Here is a 22,244-nt window from a genome sequence, read left to right as displayed (position 1 = left end):
GAAGCAATCTCTGCTTGGGACAGCTTCTTGGAAGGGATGTTTTATCTCCGTTACAGAAATGCAGTGGTTGGGATCAGAAATTAACTCATATTAAAGGCTCCTTGATGTTTGAGCTCTCTTGTACTCTGTCTCTAAATGACTATCATAGAAACACTGAACCAGCATGTCAGCTATTTGACTCAAATTCACATCCAAATCTGAGAGGTCAAGGCCTTCCTGATGTCAGTGGAGTTAGAGTAGTGGACTTACTTTTTAGTCCGGCATGTTTCAGAAGATGCCCTGTTTTCTACTGTTAGCTGAATCCAGCTTTTTTGCACCTTCACATTAATCTTTTCTTTTCAGCTTACCCTTTCCTTTGAAGGATTCATATTTGCGTGTCTCTCCTTTTTACAAGCCTCCAGGCTATCATACAGAGAATGTACATAGGGAGAGAGTCAGGGATCACTGTCTCTGCTATGTATTATGTAATGCTCTGCCAAACTGATCTTTCTGATGCAAGAGGTAGAAGTCTGACTGAGAAATTTTGTGTTGCAAGGTTTATTGTAATTGAACATGCTCACCTTAGTAACCGACTCAGCCCCATTTTGGCATGTCATTGCTGAAGAGGATGTTTTTTTATTGAAGCAAGCAACGATTTCATGTTTGTGCATCAAGATACCCCGAATCATAATGCTGATGAGTTTGGACTATTTAGGTTCTTAAAGGGGACACTTTTTCCTCATTATCTATGTCACTGAAAGCAGCCCCAAGGGGGTGCAAAGACATGAGCCTAAAAAAGGCTTTGATGTTTTAAAAAATGCCTCTCTTCTTGCAACTTTTAGGGGTGGAAGGATTTATGTTCAATCACACTCATACTGAAAAGATGCAGTCCACTAACTGAGCTACAGACACAAAAGGGATTTCTGAGGCCAAAATGAACACCTCCAATACACCCATTCCCACATGAACGGTAATCACCATTCCCAGACTTGAACCCTCAGCTTGAAACCTGTTGACAAGTGCCCCCTTGCCTCGTTCTTGTGTGCACAGAGCGACACTCCCAAGAAACAAATAGTCATGGCAATGCTTCATCTCATCTACTAGATTTGTGGGACTGGAACAGGAATAAAAATATACTTTTATACACAAATATAGAATGCATCATAGGAAAGATTAGACTAGAAAGGAAATTTGAGGTTATTTAGCCTTATCTCAGGCCTCTTTGATCACAGTTGGTAATAATTTTGTACATCATCAGTAGATTCATCTCACTTTATTTTTCAGTATACATGAGTTATATAAATCAAAACTAGTAATTTTTTTTTTAATTTAGTCAAAGAGAAAAACCTTCAATTATTTTATACCCTAAGATGGCTGTCAAAGATTGATAGGGTGACTCACTTCTTTTCACAAACTAGAAGAGGAGAGCATTCATTATTTCAGACTGAAGATGAGTTAACTTTCTGTATAATGGAAGTTTGGTGAGATATTTTTTACCCCATCCCTCAGCTGAAGCCAGTGAATTCAGCGACAATTAAAAATTTACATCTTTTCTACAACAGTTCTCCTGTACTAGAGAAAAAATTGCAACTGGTGCCAGTGCATGGCACTAGTGAAAAAGAGTCATGAAAAATTATTAACTATGTATGAAAAATTATGAAATATTTTTTTTAAATTAAAAATTATATAAGATGTTATTTGTGCCTAAAATATTATTTATGATTGACACCTAATGCAATCAGCACTCCACTATTTTTTGGCTACCGGAATTTAAGCACCGAGAAGAAACCAGAAGAAATGCTGAAGAGCAGTTTCAGAATGGAGGCCAACAGCCACAAGCCCCAAGAATTATATTTTGCCTGAGAAATAAAATCAGGATACAAGGAGAGGATGGTTCATTACAGTGCAGCAGATGGCCTGTAATAGCAGAGCCATCTCCACTGGGAACACAATACACTCCGAAGCCAAGGAATAGCAATACTGGGTCTCATCTAAGACCTCAACAGGACATCCTCCTCCTTTTACATAAAACTGATGGCATTACAGCTTGATTCACTGAGGTTGGAAGCCCTGCGGAGGTCACAAGACTCTCTAGAGATCATCTAGTCCAAACCCCTACTCAAATCCAAGTCTATTAGAGCAAGATTTCAGAGCTGTATCCATTTGGGTTTTGAATATATCCAAAGATGAAGACTTTACAACCTCTCTGCGCCTCATACCACTCTTCTTACCAAGGCTGTATCCTGTGGATTCTTCCCAGCAGGCCCGTGAGAAGGTCAAAGTTTGCAGTCATGCATTTCTGCTTTTCCTTCCTCAGAGGATCAACTTCACCATCTCACAGTTGCTACAGCCAAGGCTGTCCTGGCATATCCCTAACCAGTCAGAGCTTGTTTGGAAATACCAGGTTCAGCACAATTAGCACAGAGAGAGAACTTCACTGTTTAAGGTGCCTTTCAGATGTAAATCTTTTCTGTGTAGCTCCAGATTTATGAAAGTATCTGACACTTTTTACTTTAAATGCTTGAAGAGCTGCTTTCAGAGGACAGGCAGCTCAAGACTCCACCATTCACACAGCTGAATCTCCTCTGTATTTTTTACAGCAGTTTAATATTAAGAAAGAATACCACAGGAAAATTCTATTATCTCTATACCATCAATACAGAATTCAAAATAATAAGATCTTTACAACTGCCTCAGAGAGGAAGGTGATCTGCAGATCTTTGTTAAATATCGAAAACCACAGTAAGTCACCTCTCATTTTGTGCTTCCTCATCAGAAAAAGTGTGTTCAGATAACTGTGTGAATGGATTTTATTCCATATCTGTCTGCGAGGAAACTTTTTTGAACACAACTATTCCTTTCTAGAGAAAACAGCTTCAATTGTTTTCAAGTTGCAAATATAGAAAGCTTTTTTTGCACACTTTAAGAGTTTTCCTAGTGGGCTTTTTTGTTGTATCTACACATTAGAATATTGACACAGACATGTACAGCCTCCTTTGAAGTTCTGTTTTTCTTCTCAGACATTCAATAATGAGAAATTGGAAGTGATGAATTGAGATATGAGCACTAAATTTGAAAGTTAATCCTTGACTCTGTTTTCTTTTTATTTCTTAAAATGTGTCCTTTGCATGTAAAAATGTACTGCTCAAGTACATCTATAGAAATTATAATTTGCTACAAATTGGATTTTTTTTTTAAACAAGAATCAACCACCCATTGCTTTTACTTTAGCATATAAAGACATGAAGACTTCAGTGCTCATTTGTTCTAAAGATCTTATTCAGACTTTAATCAAATCCAGTGTGAATAGTGAGACTGGAATGTCAGATAATTCATCACATTGCGAGGAAATCGTATTTCAGAGCACAGAGTGCCAAGACAGGCATGAGTTTTTATAATAATTCTGCATTTCTGATGCAACAGTGCTTAACCTTAACAATAGACTGAAACTGATTGTATGCTTTAAATATTTAAGTTCGAATGTTCTGCTCTGTGTTCTGCCCTGAAGTTCCAAGCCTCAGGTTTTACTGCTTTCTAAACTCCTTAGAAAAATTAGATCATTGAGGTGACAGATCACAGGGCAACGAGTTCATATTTTCAGTATCATTGCCCATTCAGGACTCACAGGACACATTTGTCTGTGCATCAGAGCAGACACCTCAGACAACTCGAGGCAGTTAGAAGGAAGTGGGGGGCTGGGGAGGAGCACATGCACACTGGCAGCCACTCTCCAGAGTAATCAGCAGCTTTTTTCCTATGCAGAATGCTAATAGCATCATTTGTTTTCTGCTGAATGTCTTAGGCAGAAGCTGCAGGAAATGGGGATTTGATCTAAGTACAAATGTGAAAGGAATTGTATTATGATCTAAACCAGAGTTTTATTATTTATCAAAAAAGAGAAAGTAGCTTTATAGGTCAAGGGGCAACAAACAGCCTTTAATTTTTACCCTTTTCTGATCATTAATAATTCTGCCACATCCACTGGTGACTAAAGCAGCAACTTGATAGTCCCTGTTCATGGTGACAACACTTCCAGCTGCTCTCAGTTTCCTTCTCTGCATACAAATTCACATATGCAAAATACTTCAGATTCCCAGAGGACAGCTTCAGGATTGCAAAAGATACACAAACGATTTGGATTATCTTGCTGGTACTGCTCAAGTGATGCTACCTCTCTTCAGTCTAAGGATGAAGTACAAGCATTCAGTGGAAGTCACACATGCCAAGGGGTTTGTACAAGAATTTTTGTTCATTTCTGTTAGGGTGGGAACAAATTTGAATTATTTTTATACGACTTCTATTGCTTTATCACCACTAGAATACAGAATCTGTGTAACATTTCTGTTCTCCTTTGAGATCTGCAGCACTGGAATTCTCTGGAGTGGATAGGAAAGACAAATCGGCTGCATAACCAAACTTTCAAAGCTTTTCCACTACAGCTTAGGGACTTTTTTGTTTGTTCTAGGTAGGCATATTTTAGGCAATCCAGGAACTCAGTCTGAAAACATTGTTTCAGAACAATAACTTTAAAAGGGGCCTTGGCTAATCTTGATGCCCATCCTCAACACTCCTGATTCTGAGAGAAAAGGGAACTTCCCAGTTCCACTACTCATACTGTCACAATTGCATTACAGCAAAAAGGAAGGAAACCTCATTCTACAGTACCCTTTAAACTCCCCAATGCCTTCCCAGCAGGACATACCTGATGAGGAATATATTGTGGTTGCTGTGTTCACATCAGCTTCCATCATGGATGCACAGCTGGACTCTGTCAAGGAACCTTTGACAGTCACGGGAGCAATGCTGGGATGGCGTAAGGCAGCTTTCAGGGGAGAGATGTGGTTGTACTGAACAGAGGACAGGCAGCCAGTGAAACCATAGGCATTTGCCTTGGAGACTTCAGGGTCCAGGGACAAACTGTCTGCAGTGCAACAGAAAAACACTCTGGCAATTGACCGTTTTAGGAAGGCATTAAGAAAATGAATCCTCTTTTGCCTCACCCACCCCTTTTACATCTACTATCCAATTTCAACTGTTCAGGTTCTCCTTCAGCAGCCTACAAATCCTCCCTGGCCTGACCCATGAGGTTTCCAAAGTCTTTTCTCTATTATGCTACTTACCTTGAATTGTCTTGCACATAAAAGCCTGCACTGCACTTTTATCCTCATCCATTTTCTCTACTAATGGAAAATATCTAGCATATTAATCACAATAATAACAACAAAAACAACAACATCAACAGCAATAATAATACTAAGTAAAATAGCAACACTAAATACCATAGAATTCTGGGGCTGATCTCTTTAACCTTTTTTTCATCTGCTAACAGCATCAGTTGCACATATATGGACCATATCTTCAAGGCATTCTACCTCCTCCACTCTTTGGATGAAAGACCCTGCTCTTTATTTTCTGTCATAAAATGCTTTATGTGGCCTGTCACTGAATGGCTTGTTACCTCAGATTCTCATCCTTTTTGAAGAGTTTATTATTCAACTTTTCTGAAACACCTATTCATGTTACTACTTTTTTGCTATCAGAATTCCTAGGAATCTTCCTAGTTATTAGACAGGCTCTCACTCTTACTAGCCCTATTTCACTAACACAGTAAAGAGTAAAAATATACCTTTTTTTATCTAAATCAAAATTAAAACAAATATCACTGTGTTATTTTCCAGCCTGTAGATAAAACAGCACAAATAACTTATCTATTGGTATGTGTTCAGTTAAATTTCACAAAGAGAAAGCAAATCAAAGGCAAGGTTTTTTTTTTATATAATCATAGAATGGTTTGGTTTGGAAGTGACCTTAAAGATCATCTCATTCCAAGCCCCTGCCATGGGCAGGCACACCTCTTACTAGTCCTGGCTGCTCAGGGCCCCATCCAAGCTGGCCTTGAACACTTCCACGGATGAGAGTCCATAACTTCTTTGGGCAGCGGGTTCCAATGTTCCACCTTCACAGTAAAAAATTTAGTTCCAAAAAGTTTTATATCAAAGTTTTAAAATCAAAGACTGTTTGGGAAAGTCAGAGAAGGACAGTGAAGCCATTTTCTATTTTCTCCAAACTCACATTATTTACTTTCCAGAAACTGAAATTCATGCTGCTCAGAGGTCTCAAACATGATGCGCTTTATATCTAGGTCAATCAAACAAGAAAAAGCCTACAAATGCACACAGACACAGTATCAAAACCTATTCAAAGTCTTAAAAAATACCTGCTATCAGAAAAAAACCCAACCTTCTAGCATTGAAAGTTTTGGGAATACTTCCAATGGCATTGGGAAATAAGGGTTCCTAGCTTTTCAAGTTTGTTTTCAAATCTTGAAAGAATAAGATGCTAAATTTTAAAACAAGGTCCAATTTTTCCATTTTTATTCAAATACAATGGTTCTAGAAGTGGTCAGAATTTAGGAAAAAAAAAGCCTTCTCTGAAAGCTGATACCACTATTTTAATTATATAAACTTCTTTTTTGTACAAGAAAATACAGGGAAATCTCGAAGCCAGCCCAAATCACACATTATTTTGTGCTCAAGGTCTGTGACTGTTATGCCATGCACCCAGAGGGGATTAGCCGAGAACGATTTCTAATTATGTTTGAGTGTCTTTGTGAAAGTATAACACAGAAGAGTGTGGCTGTTTCTCAGCACAGCAAAGTACAGTACCAGCCTCCTCTCCCAGGGGCCTTACAGGAGAGATGCTCAGTTTGCAGATCTGTCAGGGGCACAGCCTCTGAGCTGCGAGATGGGAAGGGATACAGTAAGGATTTGCCACTGGAAAACCTGCAATCTTGCAGAAGTTCACGTTTGCTCTCCTGAAAGTATGTAGGAATTGACTGCATTCAGATTTTTAATGAGATTTTGGCTGAGATGTTATAAAACAGACAAAGAATTGCTTCCAAGTTCCTGCAAGAAGGTTTATATATACTAAAAGACTGATTTACTGTATTTGCCATCTTTGTTGAATTTATAAAACCCTTTGTAAACATTCCTACACTCAGCCTTTATTGTTTTCTTAGCTCTGACACAAAAGGTGAATTGGTCGCTATCTTTTATAACCAGGCAATCTAAGTTGCTCTGTTCTACCCCGATGTGCAAAAAGTAAAGCCTAAGAAATAATGTGTTCCTCTCTCATGGTACAGTAGTTTGAAAAGTCTAAGATTCAGTACTTTTCTGGGCATTTTTAAGAGTTATATTAAGGGTCAATTCCAAGAGCTTTTAGTCAAAGTAAGCTTTGCATGAATAAGAACTCAGAGATTTGTGGTTGAAAGACTTTGAAATTTGGAAAAAAAAAAAGAAATCAAAAGAACAAACCAAAACCAACTCCAGAGTCCTCTGTTAAAATTCCACATGCAGAGATACAGTTTGCTTTATCATACAGCTTAGGGTGTGTGCCTAATGTCTGTCAGAAAGGAGGGCTTTCACTGTTTTCAACAAGAAAGCTGCACATGTTGGTTGTGAATGACTTGTGCTGCCCTCTGAATTCTTCAGAGGGTAATGTAAATCTGTGATTATGACACGGTTAGCTCTATGAAAGGCTTATGAAAGGACTCTCTGTCCTTTGGAGGTTTTGCATCACAATAAAATGTTTTTCCAAAAGGTGTTTTCACTACATGACACAGTGCTCAGTAAGAAAGCAGCTCGGTGAAGTTCTATGGTCTGTGCTGCAGTCAAGGTCATAAGAAACTTCAGTGGCCTTCCTCTGACCTGGCAATGCTGGGAATCTTTCCATGCATTTCACTGGTCTGGAAAATCACACTGAATTGCTGCTGATGGCTTGGTTTGATCTTCTGATATTTTAATATTTCATTTCTGTTCCCAGCACTAGAGAATAAGTTATTTTGGCTAATTTCTACATGGAGACTAAGAAGTCAATCTTTTTCAGCTTTTAGTAATTAAACTGTTCATTCTCCACAAATTAAGTTTACCCCTACATTTAGGAAGTAATTTTTAAGCTTCATCTACTGAGTTGTGCATAATTTGGCCTGGCTTCTTGTTGGGACCTGATCCCTGGAAGCTGTCTGCAATGTCACAGCTCAGCAAGCTTTATGTTAGTTTTCCATTTATTTACAATAGCTTTCCATGATAATGAGGATTAAGTCTAACATGTGGTTGTATTTTTTAAGCTTTATAGATTGTATCTATATTATATGTATTAACATAACTTATGTGCTGATTTCTTCCTATTCAGAAATTCAGACATCCTTTTCCCCTGCTGTTTCATTATACATCTCTGCCACATACAACACACTTGTTTTAAGATTTTAGATAAAGCAATTTTAAGTCTTCATATCTCAGGAATGGGAAATTAATTTTCATCATGAATAGAATTCCATGAGAATTCTCTAGGACCAAGCACCAATCTGCTCAGTAATGAAACAGCAAATTGACATAGTAAATAATAACAAGTAAAACAGGTAACTGGAATCAAAGAGAAATCAAAAGTGTAATTTTTGTTCAGGGAGAGTGGGTAAAATACTCTTTTTCTAAAGGTATCAATGTGTAAAACAGGACCATAAACATTTTTCAATATATTTTTGTTATTTCTTTATAAGCATTATTTTCATGTCACTCAGAAACTTAAACCTCATTTTGCCAATGTGCTGAACAGGACTTGGACATTGTCACCAGATTTGAAGCCATGACCTTGAGATAAAAGACACTTGTAGTCTCCACACACTGCACCTGTCTCAGAAGAGCTGACTACCAGGCACTGTGCAGGTACCTTGAAAAATGTGCTTCTGTGTCCATCAACAATCTCAGTACACATTGCTGACATTAACCATCCAGTTAGAAAGGGCAGAAAGTGTATCTTGGGTTAGCCCGGAACCCAAAAACATAACTTTGGAATAATCTCATTTCCTGGTGTCAGTCTGCCACAAAGACAGTGGAGTGAAAACCACGTAAGTTTTTCCTGGTTACAACTGAAGTCAACCAGTTCAACTGGTTCAACTTTTGCTTAATGAAAGGATGAATGTGGACAGGGAACAGGCTTCAGACATCCAATGCCCCTCCCAAGCACTTCTGAAAAAGCAAGGAACAGCAAGAGCAAAGTAAAGGCACTTCTCATGAGGCTCTTCAGGAATGAACAGAATGCCCAGACGAGCTCAATGAGCCTGGATTTGTTTTGTTGCAATTGAACATTTTGTGCCAAGCGTAACATTTAAGGATTTTTGTTTCATTAGGCTTTGCAGAGATAACTTAAGGCATGCATTTATTATCTTTTCTCAAAGACAGTTTATCATTGAAAATGAGGCACTTGGAGTTGCAATGTGAAATTTGTTAACATGTCATATTTGACATGTGAATCCTAATCTGTCACAACACAACCAGTCCTATGTGATTCTGCACGGGCTGAAAACATAATCTATCAAAAGAAGAAAATATGCAAGAAGATGGAGAGATGATGTACAAAAGCATATATTGATGTACAATATATGCTTGTCCCAGAAGCAGACAGCTAAAATCAACTCAAGTAGCAAGAGTTTAGTCTAAAAATAAAATTTCTAGGTAGAAGCAGATGACCTTGGACTCCTATTTAGGCAGCACTGTCATCAAGAAAACAGGTACTTAAGCATGATGTTATGATCACAGGGAAAAGGATATTGCTGGGGAAAAAGTTGGACTAGATCTGGCCTCTTTTCAATAGAGATTTGATGGCATTATTAGCTGACGCCTTGGATTGCTTGGACTGCCTGGGGTAGACAAATTTTGCTTATTTTAGGTCTTGCTATCTTGGTATTTTATCTTATGTAGTAATTTCCATTTTCCTTAATGTTTTACTATGCTACTAGGAGGAAAACCAATGACTTTTAAAGGCACCCTAAAATTCACCTAAGAGATCTTTATTCACAATATGGTCTAAGAAATAGGTATTCAAGGTAAGAAGAGTCTGAAAAGAAATTATCTTTGCAGTCACCAGAAAAGTTCAGCCAATATCTCTTGCAGATATTATTGTATTGTTTAAATTGTAAATTGTGATCTGGTTAGCTTAAGAAATGGACTTAAGCATTTTTCATAGAAACTCTCTAAAAGGAGGTACTTCTTTAAGGCAACTTTTGTATTTCAGAGTTAATGACAATTTACCCCTTGTGATTTAATTATCCCATCATCATCTACCCCTATATAATATTCTTGCATGAACTGCTCTGTGATCTCTTCAGTGTACAGATTCCAATTTCTCCTCATGAACTTTTAATAAGAAAAGCTATTGTAGAAATCATAAGAATTGTACTGCACCCTACATAATGATTTTAATAAAATTACTTTCTACATAAACCTTCTTTTATGTACACTTTATATCAAAGCTGAATGACTCAGTGGAAACTTGAGTGTGTTTTAGCTCAGGCTTTTAGAGATAAAAAATATCATGTTCCTGTGGTAGAATACACAATCATTTATGCTACCAGTGTGGGAAGGTCTGCTAATTGATCACTTTGAAGACACAAATAAATTAGCTCAACACTAATAGGTTCTAAAGAAATACTTGCAACCTTTTTCTTCAAAATCCTCTTGAATCATTTCAGTGCTTCCCTTTTACTCTGGTATTCCTACACAACTACTATATTAAATTACTCAGACACAAATACACAAACAATGAAATTCACTTCTCTGCATCAGAGATTATTTTTCCCAAGGAAAATAATGGTGAAAAGACATTGTTAGACATGTTGGGACACTGTACAAAGTTTTCAAGGATTCATTAAAGTAAACCCGCAAACAAATAAATTGTATTTTCCACTGGGATAGCAGCTTTTTTTAGACAATATCTTAAACACATGCAAATGTGTCTCTGAGATCAGAGAATTACAAAATAATTTAAGTTCAAAGACACCTCTGAAGGTCATGCAGTTCAATCCCTTGTTCAAAGCAGAGCCAGCCTCACAGTCAGGTCAGAATGTTCATGTGGTTAAATACAGCAGTATGATCTCTGCAAGGAGCACTTAAAGTAAATGAACTGGGACTCTGGCTAAAATTTCACTGAGGCTTTGCCATAAACTGTATGACCCACTTGGGGCCTGAATCCAGTGCTCACTAAAGTCATGGAAAAACTCCCGTTGATACCAATGAGCTTTGGATAGGTCCTTTTGTGTTCTGACTCTATATTTGTGAAGTAAAAATGACAACAAACTACAGGATAGTAATGTTTTTCTGTTGCTGTTGGGTACAGTGAGGATGAATTCAACAGACGTCTGCTGGCTACTTGAATGATGCTTCCTTTTACTCCCTTGTCTTCAAAGCCACACTTATATTTAGATTGATCTTTCCAAGGCAGCTATATGGTCCCATTACTGTGTATCTGAAGAGCTCACAGCCTTTAATGCTTTTATCCTCCCAGCACCCCTCTGATACAGTGCTGTTCTATTATCTATGCTTTACTGATAGAGAAGGGAGATAGTAAAGCTCAGACTGGTTCCAGTGGGAATAAAATGCCTGCTTACCTTTATATCTGCACATAAATGGCTTACCCAAGGTCATTCAAGTAGTCTGTGGCAGAGTGAGTGTCCCTATGTTTTGAATTTCAGGTGGGACGACTCTGCCTAAAACTGAGGGTTTTTTTCCCAGAATTCACAGGTGGGTATAAGGCGGCCATTGGAAAAAACATAGCCAGTTTGAAAAGGAGAAAAAAATATTAAAGTGTGAGTGCCTAAAGAAAGTGTAATGGGGCTGGGTTGGGGAGGGGTAGAAGCAGGGGAAACACTATTATTTAAAAAGCTAGTCCTTTTATAAAAGCACACTTTTCAAAAGTTCCAGCTGTGCTGAAATGCCTATCATAAGAAAATCTGGTGAGGAAAGAGTTTCAAGCAATCAGGCTGTTAGAGCAGACAAATGAGCAGTGTTATGACAGGAGAGAGACAGATTTTCAGAAGATTATAGCATGGATATGTAGGACATGAAGAAAAGAGAGTTTTTTACATGGTTCTCTTTCAGTGGACACTTAAATTTCCTAATGATTGCCTTTAGGTGTGTAACCCCAGTGGCATCCAAAATAAACACTACAGGAAGTCTAGGTCTACTCCAAAGCGTCAAATGCCTCTGGAAGTTTAAGCTTTGCTGAGGGCATGAGCAATGAGAAGGAAAAACTTGGCAGATACTGGTTTAAGTCACCTATATTCACCTGGTGAGCCATCATTAAAAGAAGCTACAGTCAACATTTTATCCATACCACAGGATAAATAATGATTTAACATACTTATGTCAGTTCCACAGTCCCAAAAATGACAATGTCTATCTCTCCTCTTTGTACAACAAAGCAATACTCTTAACATTGTAGCAGGAGGAATTTCTGGTTTGGTTTTGTTGCTTTCTGTCATGGAATAGTGAGTAAGTTTGGAGAAGGTAAAAAATGGTGGAGAGCAGTTAGTAGCGTGGATGGTTGTGTCACCATTTAGAGGGATGTTGACAAGCTGCTGGAATGAGAAAAGAGGAACTCTGCATTTCAGCAAAGGAAATGTGAAGATCTGCACTTGGGTAAGAAAGAACCCCATCCAGCAGCACTGGTTTGGGGCTGAGCAGCTGGAAAGCAGCTTTGCAGAGAAAGACAGCTTCCCAGTGGGAGGAAAGCATGGACTTACAGGAGTGAGTTTGCTGAAGGGTTGCAAAGATGATTTAGGGACAGAGTATCTCTCCTATGAAGAGAGGATTGATAGAGCTGGGACTGGTTATCCTGGAGGGAGAAGACTGAGGAAGGTCTGTGATTTTCTGAGGGCACAAGGACTCTACTCAGCATAGCTACAGCTGTGGGATAAATCCTGGAAAATTAAATCCCAATATAGAAGAAACAGTTTGTGGAAATTCACTTAACATATGAAAAAGAAACCGGAATTAGGATTAGGCTGGAATTAAAATGACTTGCTGGGATGCATTGTGTCATTTCCAGTATGGCAATAGTATTTCACTACCTGGAAGGCCAAGTTTATGGCTTTAGTGTCATTACAGAATATGAGCTATTGCTATACTAAAACAAAACCCCAATAAACTTTGGGGCAAGAGAGAAATAAAAGAAGGATGAGTGTTGATGGTGTTCAGTGGAACTGAATGCCTGACCTTTGGAGATACATCTGGGCTTTCTGGCTTTGCAACAATTTGCACTTGTGAAGTTAATCATATTTTTGTGACTAAATCTAGTTTCTCTCCATAATGCTGAGCTGCACCATGTCAGCTTTCTGGCTACATTTTTGAAGGTCTTTATGCTACCTTCCATCTTTCTGGTTAAAAAAATCCTTGCCTTATTGATTTGGTGTCTATAGCTTGAGTTCTAGGTAGAGGTCAGGATGAGTAATGTTCTTTTAGATTTTTAGCAGTACAGCTAAACATTGACAAAACGGGAATTTTAGCTTAGCTCTGAATTGGACTGAAAACTGTCAGGTTCCCAAACCTGTCCACAAAGGCTTGGAAGATGGCTGCATTCTGAAAAAAAACAAAACTATTATATATAACTAAGGGGATAATCAGGTCCTGCTCTTAATCTACTTAATAAAACGTGATGCAGAATGCACTGTTGTCATTCTCGGGAGTTACACTGCACAAGCAGGCACCAGGGGATGTCAGTAGTGCCTGTCTAGCTGCCAATCCCACAGGCCTCGTGTGCTAATAATGAAACATATAAAATTGCAATAGTGACTCAGATGTCAGGCTTGATATGGAGGTCCAATTTGAACAAAGGACTGAAATGTCTGTAAAGAAGGTTGTATTTAGAATCTTACTGGGAAAGAACAAGACTCTTATAAAAAGGAATATGACATAGTTGACAATAAAAAAGAGCAGTTCTATTTTCTAAATTTCAGGCAGCGTTTTCCTGGTCTTGTAATGGCTTTGTAGTGTGGAGGTGTAAAGATCAAGAAGGTCCATGTGCAGAACATGCAGAATTGTGGCCTAAGTGCTATATGCAATATTACTTGCAGAATTCAAGTGGAAAAAGGCTGGCAATGAAAAAAAGGGCAGAGAGGATGAAGGCTCCATTGTGCTGTTCTTATCATTAGGAAACAGAAATGGCTGGAGAGGAGGAAGCTGCAGTCAGCAAAATGGTATAATTAGGCTAAGATACTGCCCTGTGCAGCCACAGAGGCTGTATGAATCACTTCACTGGAGGGAGCATTTGGAGCACTTAATATTGCTATCGATGCAAACAAGTAAAGCTGCCAAAGTTTTGCATTGATGTGATATATAAATAGAGTACTGGAATGCTCAGGCCAACTCTTACAGCAAAAACCATCCCAACAAACCCCCAATTCTATCAAAAACCCAACACACAGCACAGAGTAATTCCAGCACTGTAACATCTCATGAATCAGGAGTATATTTTGTAGAACCTACCTGTGACCTTGCCCAAGGTGAGCGACTTAATGGCCTTAAAATCAATCTCAGAAAAGTTGTGTTTGAGTTTCAGAACTTGATCAACCTGGAAAAGGTCAATAAAATTACTTCAGTACAACAGCACATGGACACCCCAAGATCTCATTGTACTGCAAACTTCTGGGAATGTTCTCAGCTGCCAATCCGTTAATTCTGCCCCCAAGCGTGATTCAGTTTCTAAAGATAGCAAAGTGGATGTGCTTTGATTTTAGCATGAGAAGCTGAAAGGTATACCAGAATAGTCATATAAAGGACTTTGAAGAAACTTCCCCTGCAGAAAAGCTTGAAATGCTTGACCCTGAAATCCCCCTGCTTCCCAAAATCTATGTCTAGTCACTTCAAAATACACTCAAAGGAGGCCACTCTAGAAATGTATTGTCAAGAATTAGTTCTGCACAGATGAAAACCACAGAGCAGCAGACAATAGAAGACTGGTACTTGAGGAAAGCCCTGGCTTTTAGCATAACCCTTCTTCTTAGATAATGAGGCCTACCCATTGTAGTTGTGTGATGTGTTATTTTATCACCCAGAGATGGAAACTGTAGAGAAAAAAAAAAAAAAGGAGTGCTGTGTGTTTCTGTCTTTTCATTCTATTCCTTAAGATACAACCTCTCTATAGACTCTGACACCCTTCCTGGTTAAATTATTTTTGCCTAGATCTAGCAAACCTGCTTTGCAATATGGATGGCTATAATTAGTCTCAGAAGAAAAGCAGAAAGAGCACCAAGATGGTCCTCTTCTCTCTGCCTTGGAAAAACAGGTGATGCAGGGGAACAAGGCAGAGGATGGGTTTTGTCCCTCATGAGGTTGTCACACTCAGCATGGCTTGCTTCTAGTTTCTAGGATTGGGCACTGCCATGTACATGGTGACTGCACCCTGCATTCCCTCAGCTTTTCCTTTTTTGTGAGAGGATAAGGCAGCTGGGGTCACATTCTCCCTTGGGAAACATACCCTAACCAAAACAAAATTCCTCAGCCTTTTTCTCCCTTTTGCAGCTTTTCCATGATCCATACTGTGTGTTTCAATGGAGACTACAGATCACACAGACATTCCTAAGCCCCAGAATCACTTCAGTGGTCCAGATGAACTTCTGGCCAAAGGTGTTTCCTAATTCACAGTTTGTCAGAAGCAATGGAAGGACCCTTCAGTGGAAAACACCACTGTTGGGCACTCTTTGAATAGGGTCCAGATGGAGCTCTGCATGAAGCTACAGGGCTGTTCTGCTGCTGAATCAGTGTGATTCAGTCTCCTCCTTTGCCTCCTGCCAGTGATGAGGCATTGAGATCACGGAGTCTGATTCCCAGAATTCATAAATCATACAATGGCTTGGGATGGGAGGGACCTTAAAGACCATCTCGTTCCAGCCCTTTTGCTGTGCGCAGGGACACCACCCACTGACAGACCCGGGTGCTCAGAGCCCCATCCAACCTGGCCTTGAACGCTGCCAGAGATCGGAATCCACAACTTCTCTGGGCAACCTGTGCCAGTGTCTGTGGCCTTAAGTGTTATTTAACACTCAGCATAAGCCATGGAATACCTGAATGACGAGCTCTCTGCCTTCCCTGTTAATCTTCACACGGTGCAGCTCTCGGTTGGCAAAATTTCCAGAGTCAATGGTGAAAATGAGGAGCCCATCCTTACTTAGCTTGTATCGGACCTGTAAACTTCCTTAAAAGCAGAGAAAAATTGTACATACAAAACCTGTGTCAGTAATGTGATATCATTCAATAACTTTACACAACAAATAACTAATTTTCTTTTTATTGCTATGGAGTAACAAGGTTAATAAGTCAAAAAGAAGGTCGAAAGAGTTCAAGCTGTAATGAAAAGTGTGAAGAAAATAATGCACTGGAGGAGCTTTCCTTCCTACTGGGTTAACAAACTGCTATGGAAACACATAATGAGTAAGTAAGTATATCAAAGGTGAGTGTGTCTGTCTGCAGGTCAGACATTGAGCACTGCCATAGCTGATCTACATCATCCTGCAAGGGATCACTTCCAGCAGAGGGCATGCAGGGCTTGCACTGCTCTGCTACACTAATAATGCTGGGATTTTATCATTTCTTTTCATCCAGATGTAACAAACAACACAGAAGACAGTGACAAGTGTAAGAATTATAACTTAAGTTATAGACCTGTACTTACATTATCATTAAGGCCTCTTCTTACATTATCATATGAATAAAGAAGTACCTTTACTTCTAACATATTTGAAGGAATTACTGTAATTCATATAAAAACGAATGCAAACATCTCATTCAATCTTGCTATCAAAAAAAGCATCGTGAGTTCTGATAAATAACAGTACCATAACACATCAAAATGCACAAGGAAATGAAAAGTCCAGTATGAATTTTAATCCTTCAACAAATGACTACAGGAAATGTGTATAGATGATAGATATAGATTGATATAGATGATATAGATATACACACACATGGAGATACATATGGCATAATCTAAAAGAAAAAGGATCTATTCTGGAAAAATCCTTTCAAGCATACTTTTCTTGGGGGATTAAGTAGCAGAGAAAAAAATCTGAAATTTCTGAACTCTTTTTATGCATCAGCAACCAAAATTCATAGAACTTTAGTACCATCGAATTCAAAAGCTTTTCTGGTGCTATTTTTAACTGTCTCCAAAGAGAAAATAAATGTTGACAGCCCCCCAGCCCTGAGAAACGATCCTGCATTTATTCCCTGTTCTGAAAATTGTCAGGAATTTTTCCACCTCTACACACCTCACAGTGAAGCTGGTAGTCCTTCAAGATGGAATCCCTAGTCCAGTTAGGATCATTCCCCCTCCTTTTCCCTTGCCAGGATGTTTTCCTCCTAAGAGTTGTACTTTAAAAACAAAAGTTTTACAAAATTCAGTATGTCCCAGATGAGCACTGACATTCTCTGGGATTTGTAGGATAGAAAAAAAGCTTTCAGAATCAAGAGGGAAAATGAGAATGATCTACTAGGATGAAGGCTTTTTAGCTGATTGAGAAGTCTGCTGGACCAGGAGAAATTTTAAAGTGAAAATAGAAAAAAAAAGCGATAAAAGACATTTAAATTCTCACACATAGCTATGGACATTAGAGGGGAATTTTTGAAGACATCAAGGTCAGTAAAAACTGCTAAATTATTCAGTGTGATATTATAGGTCCCAATTCAGCTGCCCCAAATCATAGTGAACAGCTCCCAGCTCTCATTGCATAGTCAGGGCAAGGAGGTGCTGTCTATCACTACGACTGTCACACTCAAAGGTCCAAACCTAAATCACCGTCACATTATCTGGTACTGAGTGGAAGATGCATCAACAGGGATTAACAGTGCAAACATCTTAGAAACACTTTAGAAATACATGAGAAAAGAAGCCCAAGTGCAAGGATTTGCTCTGGGCAGTGGGAGAGCTGATAGAAAGTAGAAAGGTTGACTGGCCCTGCACACCACAGCCAAAATGACCACACAGAGTAAGCTGGAACTAAAACATGGTAGTCTAACAGATTGGTCAAAACTAAAAATGTCTCAGCAGAAGCACTTTATAGGCTGCCTCTTATCTGGGGCCTTTACAAGGGATGTAAAGTAGAAAATGGACCCTGGCCTGGGCATGGTCTGTGACTTTAGTTTGTAATGTGAAAAAACCTTTGCTCTTTTTGAAGGCTATGTACACACGTGTATATAAAATTAAAACTAGTACCACTGTATGCAGGTGATCAACAACAACAACCAGCACATCTATGTTCAAAGGGAACCAGCATGACAGGTAGTCTATCCAGGCTCTCAGCTGCAGCAAACAGGGATTTACCCATTGACTTTGTCAGGGAAGCACTGATTTTAAACCAAAAACCATCTGTTCTATTTTTGGGAGACAATGGAGGAGGCTCTTGTCATCCATTAAGAATAGAACTTACTTTCTAAAGTGGTGCAATTTCACATTAAATCATTTAAAGAGATCGGTGAATGGAATTTTATTTTGTCAAATTGCTTTGAGTTCCAGTGGTAACTCTTTTTATGGACAGCTGCTCTTCAAAACTATTGAATTCAAGCTGGTATTTTGCCTGGGGTCAAATTTGTATTAATATAAACCAGAAGTACACGAGCTTATCTACCGAGGAGCTTTTAAATTTCCACCATTGTAAATGAGAGCTAATTTTGCCTTGCTTTCAATACTAAAACTTCTGTGTTCAGATTACAGAATAATTTTCCTGGTGGACTAAATTGCTATTTTATTATTTGACAAGTAAAATAAATTGATTGTTAATTAGGATTATTATTAAAAAAATTATTTTGTCCTCTGAATTTTGATTATCTGGTCCACTGACTTTCTCCATCACATCAGCCCAGTGTCAGTAACTGCAAATGAAAATCAGTGCATAAACCAGCTCTATTCTCCCTATTCTCTATTTTGCATCATTTTTGCCTCACAACAGGGGTTCACACTAATCATGAGCAGTGTAATTTCTGTCAGTCTTGTTGTAGTCATGCCTGTCATCCTCTTTTCAACTCTCCATGTCTGAGCATGCACACCTGGAGTATCATAATGCTCAAGCAATGCACAACCAGTTGCATTCCTTCTCTATGTTGAATTGCTGGAGCAATTGTTAAGTCAGTAAGGGACAGAGAGAAAAAGGAAAAGAACGATATCCTTCTTTTGGCCTTGGGCTGAAAAATTTTAGTGGGCACATTACTCCAGCAGTATTAGGTAAGAGAGATTCACACGATTATCGTAGTTATCCATCCCCTTCAGCTTAGCCACAGAGTTAGCACAGCATGGCTTCTTTTCAGCACTTCCTGAGGAAATGATTCCATGTGGGCTGCCATGCTGCTGGGATGAGACCACTGCCAGTGTCAAAGCTGGCTCGCTGCACATCGCTGTGCTCTTCAGTCTGCAACCTGCAACACTAAAACCCACGATTGTGGGGCTGAATGACAGCCCCCTGATGGTATCAAACAGCTAAGAGCCATTTTAACAGGATTCCTGGGGGTTCCCTTGTGCAGAGGGAAGTCCTGGGAAACAGAGACCAAAGGGCAGTGTTTATGTCATCCCATGCTGGTGACTAAGTCTGAGGTGGCTTTTCTGAGACAAAACACTCCCAGGACACTCTTTCAGTAATGATGGAGTCCAGCACTTGTACTTGCTAGAAGAACACTAATGATCAGTGCCAGCATAACCAACCTCCAGGCAGCTACAGGAACAGCATGGTGCCTTCAAACTGCTTCTTTTTTTCTGAGGATAAGCTGCTGTAGCAGCTCTTATGTCTAGTGGTAATAAGGATACAAAACTGATTAGAGATTTCAAAGTGTTCAGTCTGAAGAACAAAAAAAATATTCCCAGACTGCACAGTGTGAAGAAATAGTGTGGCCATGGTGTTACATATTTTGTGTCCCAAACCTGTGCTGATTGAGCATGTCAGCAGGAGAGCTGCCTTTCTTCTGTCTGTGTCTACAGCAGGGTCTGAGTGGAACATCAGAAATAATCTGTTGGCTTTGTGGCCTATGCCCACCAGCTTTACATTCATTCTGGACTGCCAAAGCTTGTGTTGAAAATCAAATAGTAATTTTTAAATCATCACCCAGAAAAGGGAAAATGTTACACAGAGTGTTCCAGCTCAGAAAAAGACTCCCTTGTTTGAAAGACCTCAGCCAGTGCTAGGTACTTGGCAATAAGATTGAAGCAGCTTTGCAGAAGCTGCAAATGGATTATCAGGAATTTGGTCTGTAAATCCATCATTCTTAAGTCAAATTCTTGTCACACATGTCACCAGAAGCACAGGTCTTGTGTCATTTCATCTTGAAGGACCAAACAGCAAGGAAGGGAATGGCATCTGTGTGAGTCCGAGACTTCTCTGCAGGACCTTTATTTATGGAAACCGGTTTTAAACGAGCCCAAATTGAACCCAATGACTCTCGCCAACTTCAACGGCACTTTTTAATGACTCAGACTGGCTAGAGCAGCTGGTGAGACATCTTGCTCTGCTCAGAGAAGCTGAAGTTAGTTCAGGGAGCACATATGGGTGGCACATGTAAAACGTACAAATTTATCACCATAGTGTAACATCATTTAAACCAGGGCAGCTGACAACTCTGATTTGGGGTAAATGTGTATGCATTAAATAGTGAAACACTGCATTAGATAAAAGGGCATTGGACAATCCCTGCATTTCTTGCTGCCTCAGAGTCACCCAGTAAAGTGTTTAGGAACAGCAAAACTTGTTACAGCTGTCTCAAATTGGCAGTCACCCTTGTTTGACTGCTAGACTTTAACTACACCACCACATGCATTCTCCAGACTAACCCAAGCTGTAGCTAAAAGAGGCAATAATTAAGGAAAGCACAAAGTAAACAAAAGGTGGAATATATTAGTGAGGCTACTGATGTTGTAATTATAAAAAAAAAAAAATTAAAAAATCTAAAGTATTGGTGTAGAAGCCATTTGCAGCTCATGAGGTATAAATGTTTGTTCATTCCTGATTGCAGAACACATGCCACTTTTCAGTCATCTCTACCACAAAATATATCTCTGGGAACTTGCACAGTTTCAGTGTGGCAGTGTCCCTCTTCATAGCCTAGATATTTTAAAATGAACCACCGTTTTCTCGGTTAGGAGCAGCTGGCTTAGAAACATATTCCTTAATTAGCAGCTTCTCCCCAAGGATATTTACTCAGTAAATTTACTCTCCATTGGAAGTGCCGCTGGTGATTTTAAGAACAGACCTCATCTCTTCAGTGTCCAGTGGCACTTAACTAAGAAAGTACTTGCATTTATTTAGGGGGTAGCTCTTGCTATTTGTTTTGCATGGAAAAAAATGAAAAAAACTGTTGAACATGTTTGCTGGTATCACTACTCAGCTATTACACTTGCTAAGACATTACTGTTTCATAGGGTTTAAAAGAAAAATCCACTACTCAATTTTTTGCAGTCTCTTCCTGTAATAAAAAAAATAGGTGGTTATTTGAATGCTTCTCACTCAGTGCTTGAGACATTCAGGACTCAAGGATAATACTCAGGCCATCCTATATTTAAGAAAAAAAAAAAAAAAGAAAAACAACACTTGCTCTTCACATTGCATTTCTTCAACTTAGAAAAAAACACACACAGCAAAAGGAGACTATCTGGAGGCCCATGACCTCAGCTCACTTTACAATCCTGCTAGACAGCTGGACCCAGATTGAGATTGTCACTTAAACATCAATAAATGTAGCTGGTTCCCTTACGTGACTGAGAAATGTGTTTAACCTTCACAGACATCTCATTCCCACCAGCTGCCAGTTGGCTGAACACAGACTGACCAGCAATTAACAAGGAATGGGCAGATGCTTCTTGCTTCAAAGGTAGAAAATATAGGAAAATCTAAAACATTACCCAGAGGACCACAGTCAGAGAGCTCATGATGCACACACTGAGTGGCCTAAATACAGAGCTTATTGCAGTGATTTTAAGGGGACCTCTTATCTGAACAGAAAAGCTCGTGGTGATGTGGCTGGGTCTAAAATGGGAATAGGGCTAACCCGTGGATGTGGGAAAATAATAAACACTGTCTCTCCAGTTCAGCTCATGGGGAAGCATACACAGTGGTGCTCTTACGTACCCTGGAGGCAATAGAGCGCTGCCGCAATTTGAGATCTACCAGCTTGATGGCTGCTGTCTTCCTTCTTTATGCCACAGTTTATCCACTGGTAAAATATATGAATGTTCATCCATTGGAAAATGACAAGAAACCTCCGAGGCAGGAGCAATTAAAAAAACCCACTATTAGTCATTATCATTATCTCTACATTCCTAGGTATTTCTTTTTGGTGAAGGAAGTGTTTACTGTTTCTTTTACAAAGTGATGCAACATTAACTACCTTTTTTCCCCTGAAGGTGATTGAGTATAATGACGAAGAAGAGAACTGAGGGTTTCAGTTGCAGTTAAATCTCTG

The 22,244-nt window shown here is 39.2% G+C and overlaps 1 protein-coding gene across 1 annotated transcript in view; it reads right to left on the bottom strand.

Moving 5' to 3' along the window:
- CNTNAP5 (contactin associated protein family member 5) overlaps positions 1 to 22,244 on the bottom strand; it is a 268,110-nt gene that overhangs the window by 4,410 nt on the left and 241,456 nt on the right. Inside the window, exons 21-23 of the mRNA XM_068195457.1 lie at positions 15,872 to 16,002; positions 14,295 to 14,379; positions 4,682 to 4,900 (exon numbers count right to left, since the gene is read on the bottom strand). Coding sequence (XP_068051558.1) covers positions 4,682 to 4,900; positions 14,295 to 14,379; positions 15,872 to 16,002 — 435 coding nt within the window. The remainder of the gene's footprint in view (positions 1 to 4,681; positions 4,901 to 14,294; positions 14,380 to 15,871; positions 16,003 to 22,244) is intronic.

This window comes from Anomalospiza imberbis, chromosome 7, assembly GCF_031753505.1.
Source record: "Anomalospiza imberbis isolate Cuckoo-Finch-1a 21T00152 chromosome 7, ASM3175350v1, whole genome shotgun sequence".
In the NCBI taxonomy this organism is placed as follows: domain Eukaryota; kingdom Metazoa; phylum Chordata; class Aves; order Passeriformes; family Viduidae; genus Anomalospiza; species Anomalospiza imberbis.
Note: the sequence above shows the minus strand (reverse complement) of the source record. Positions and strands in the feature narration are given on the sequence as shown.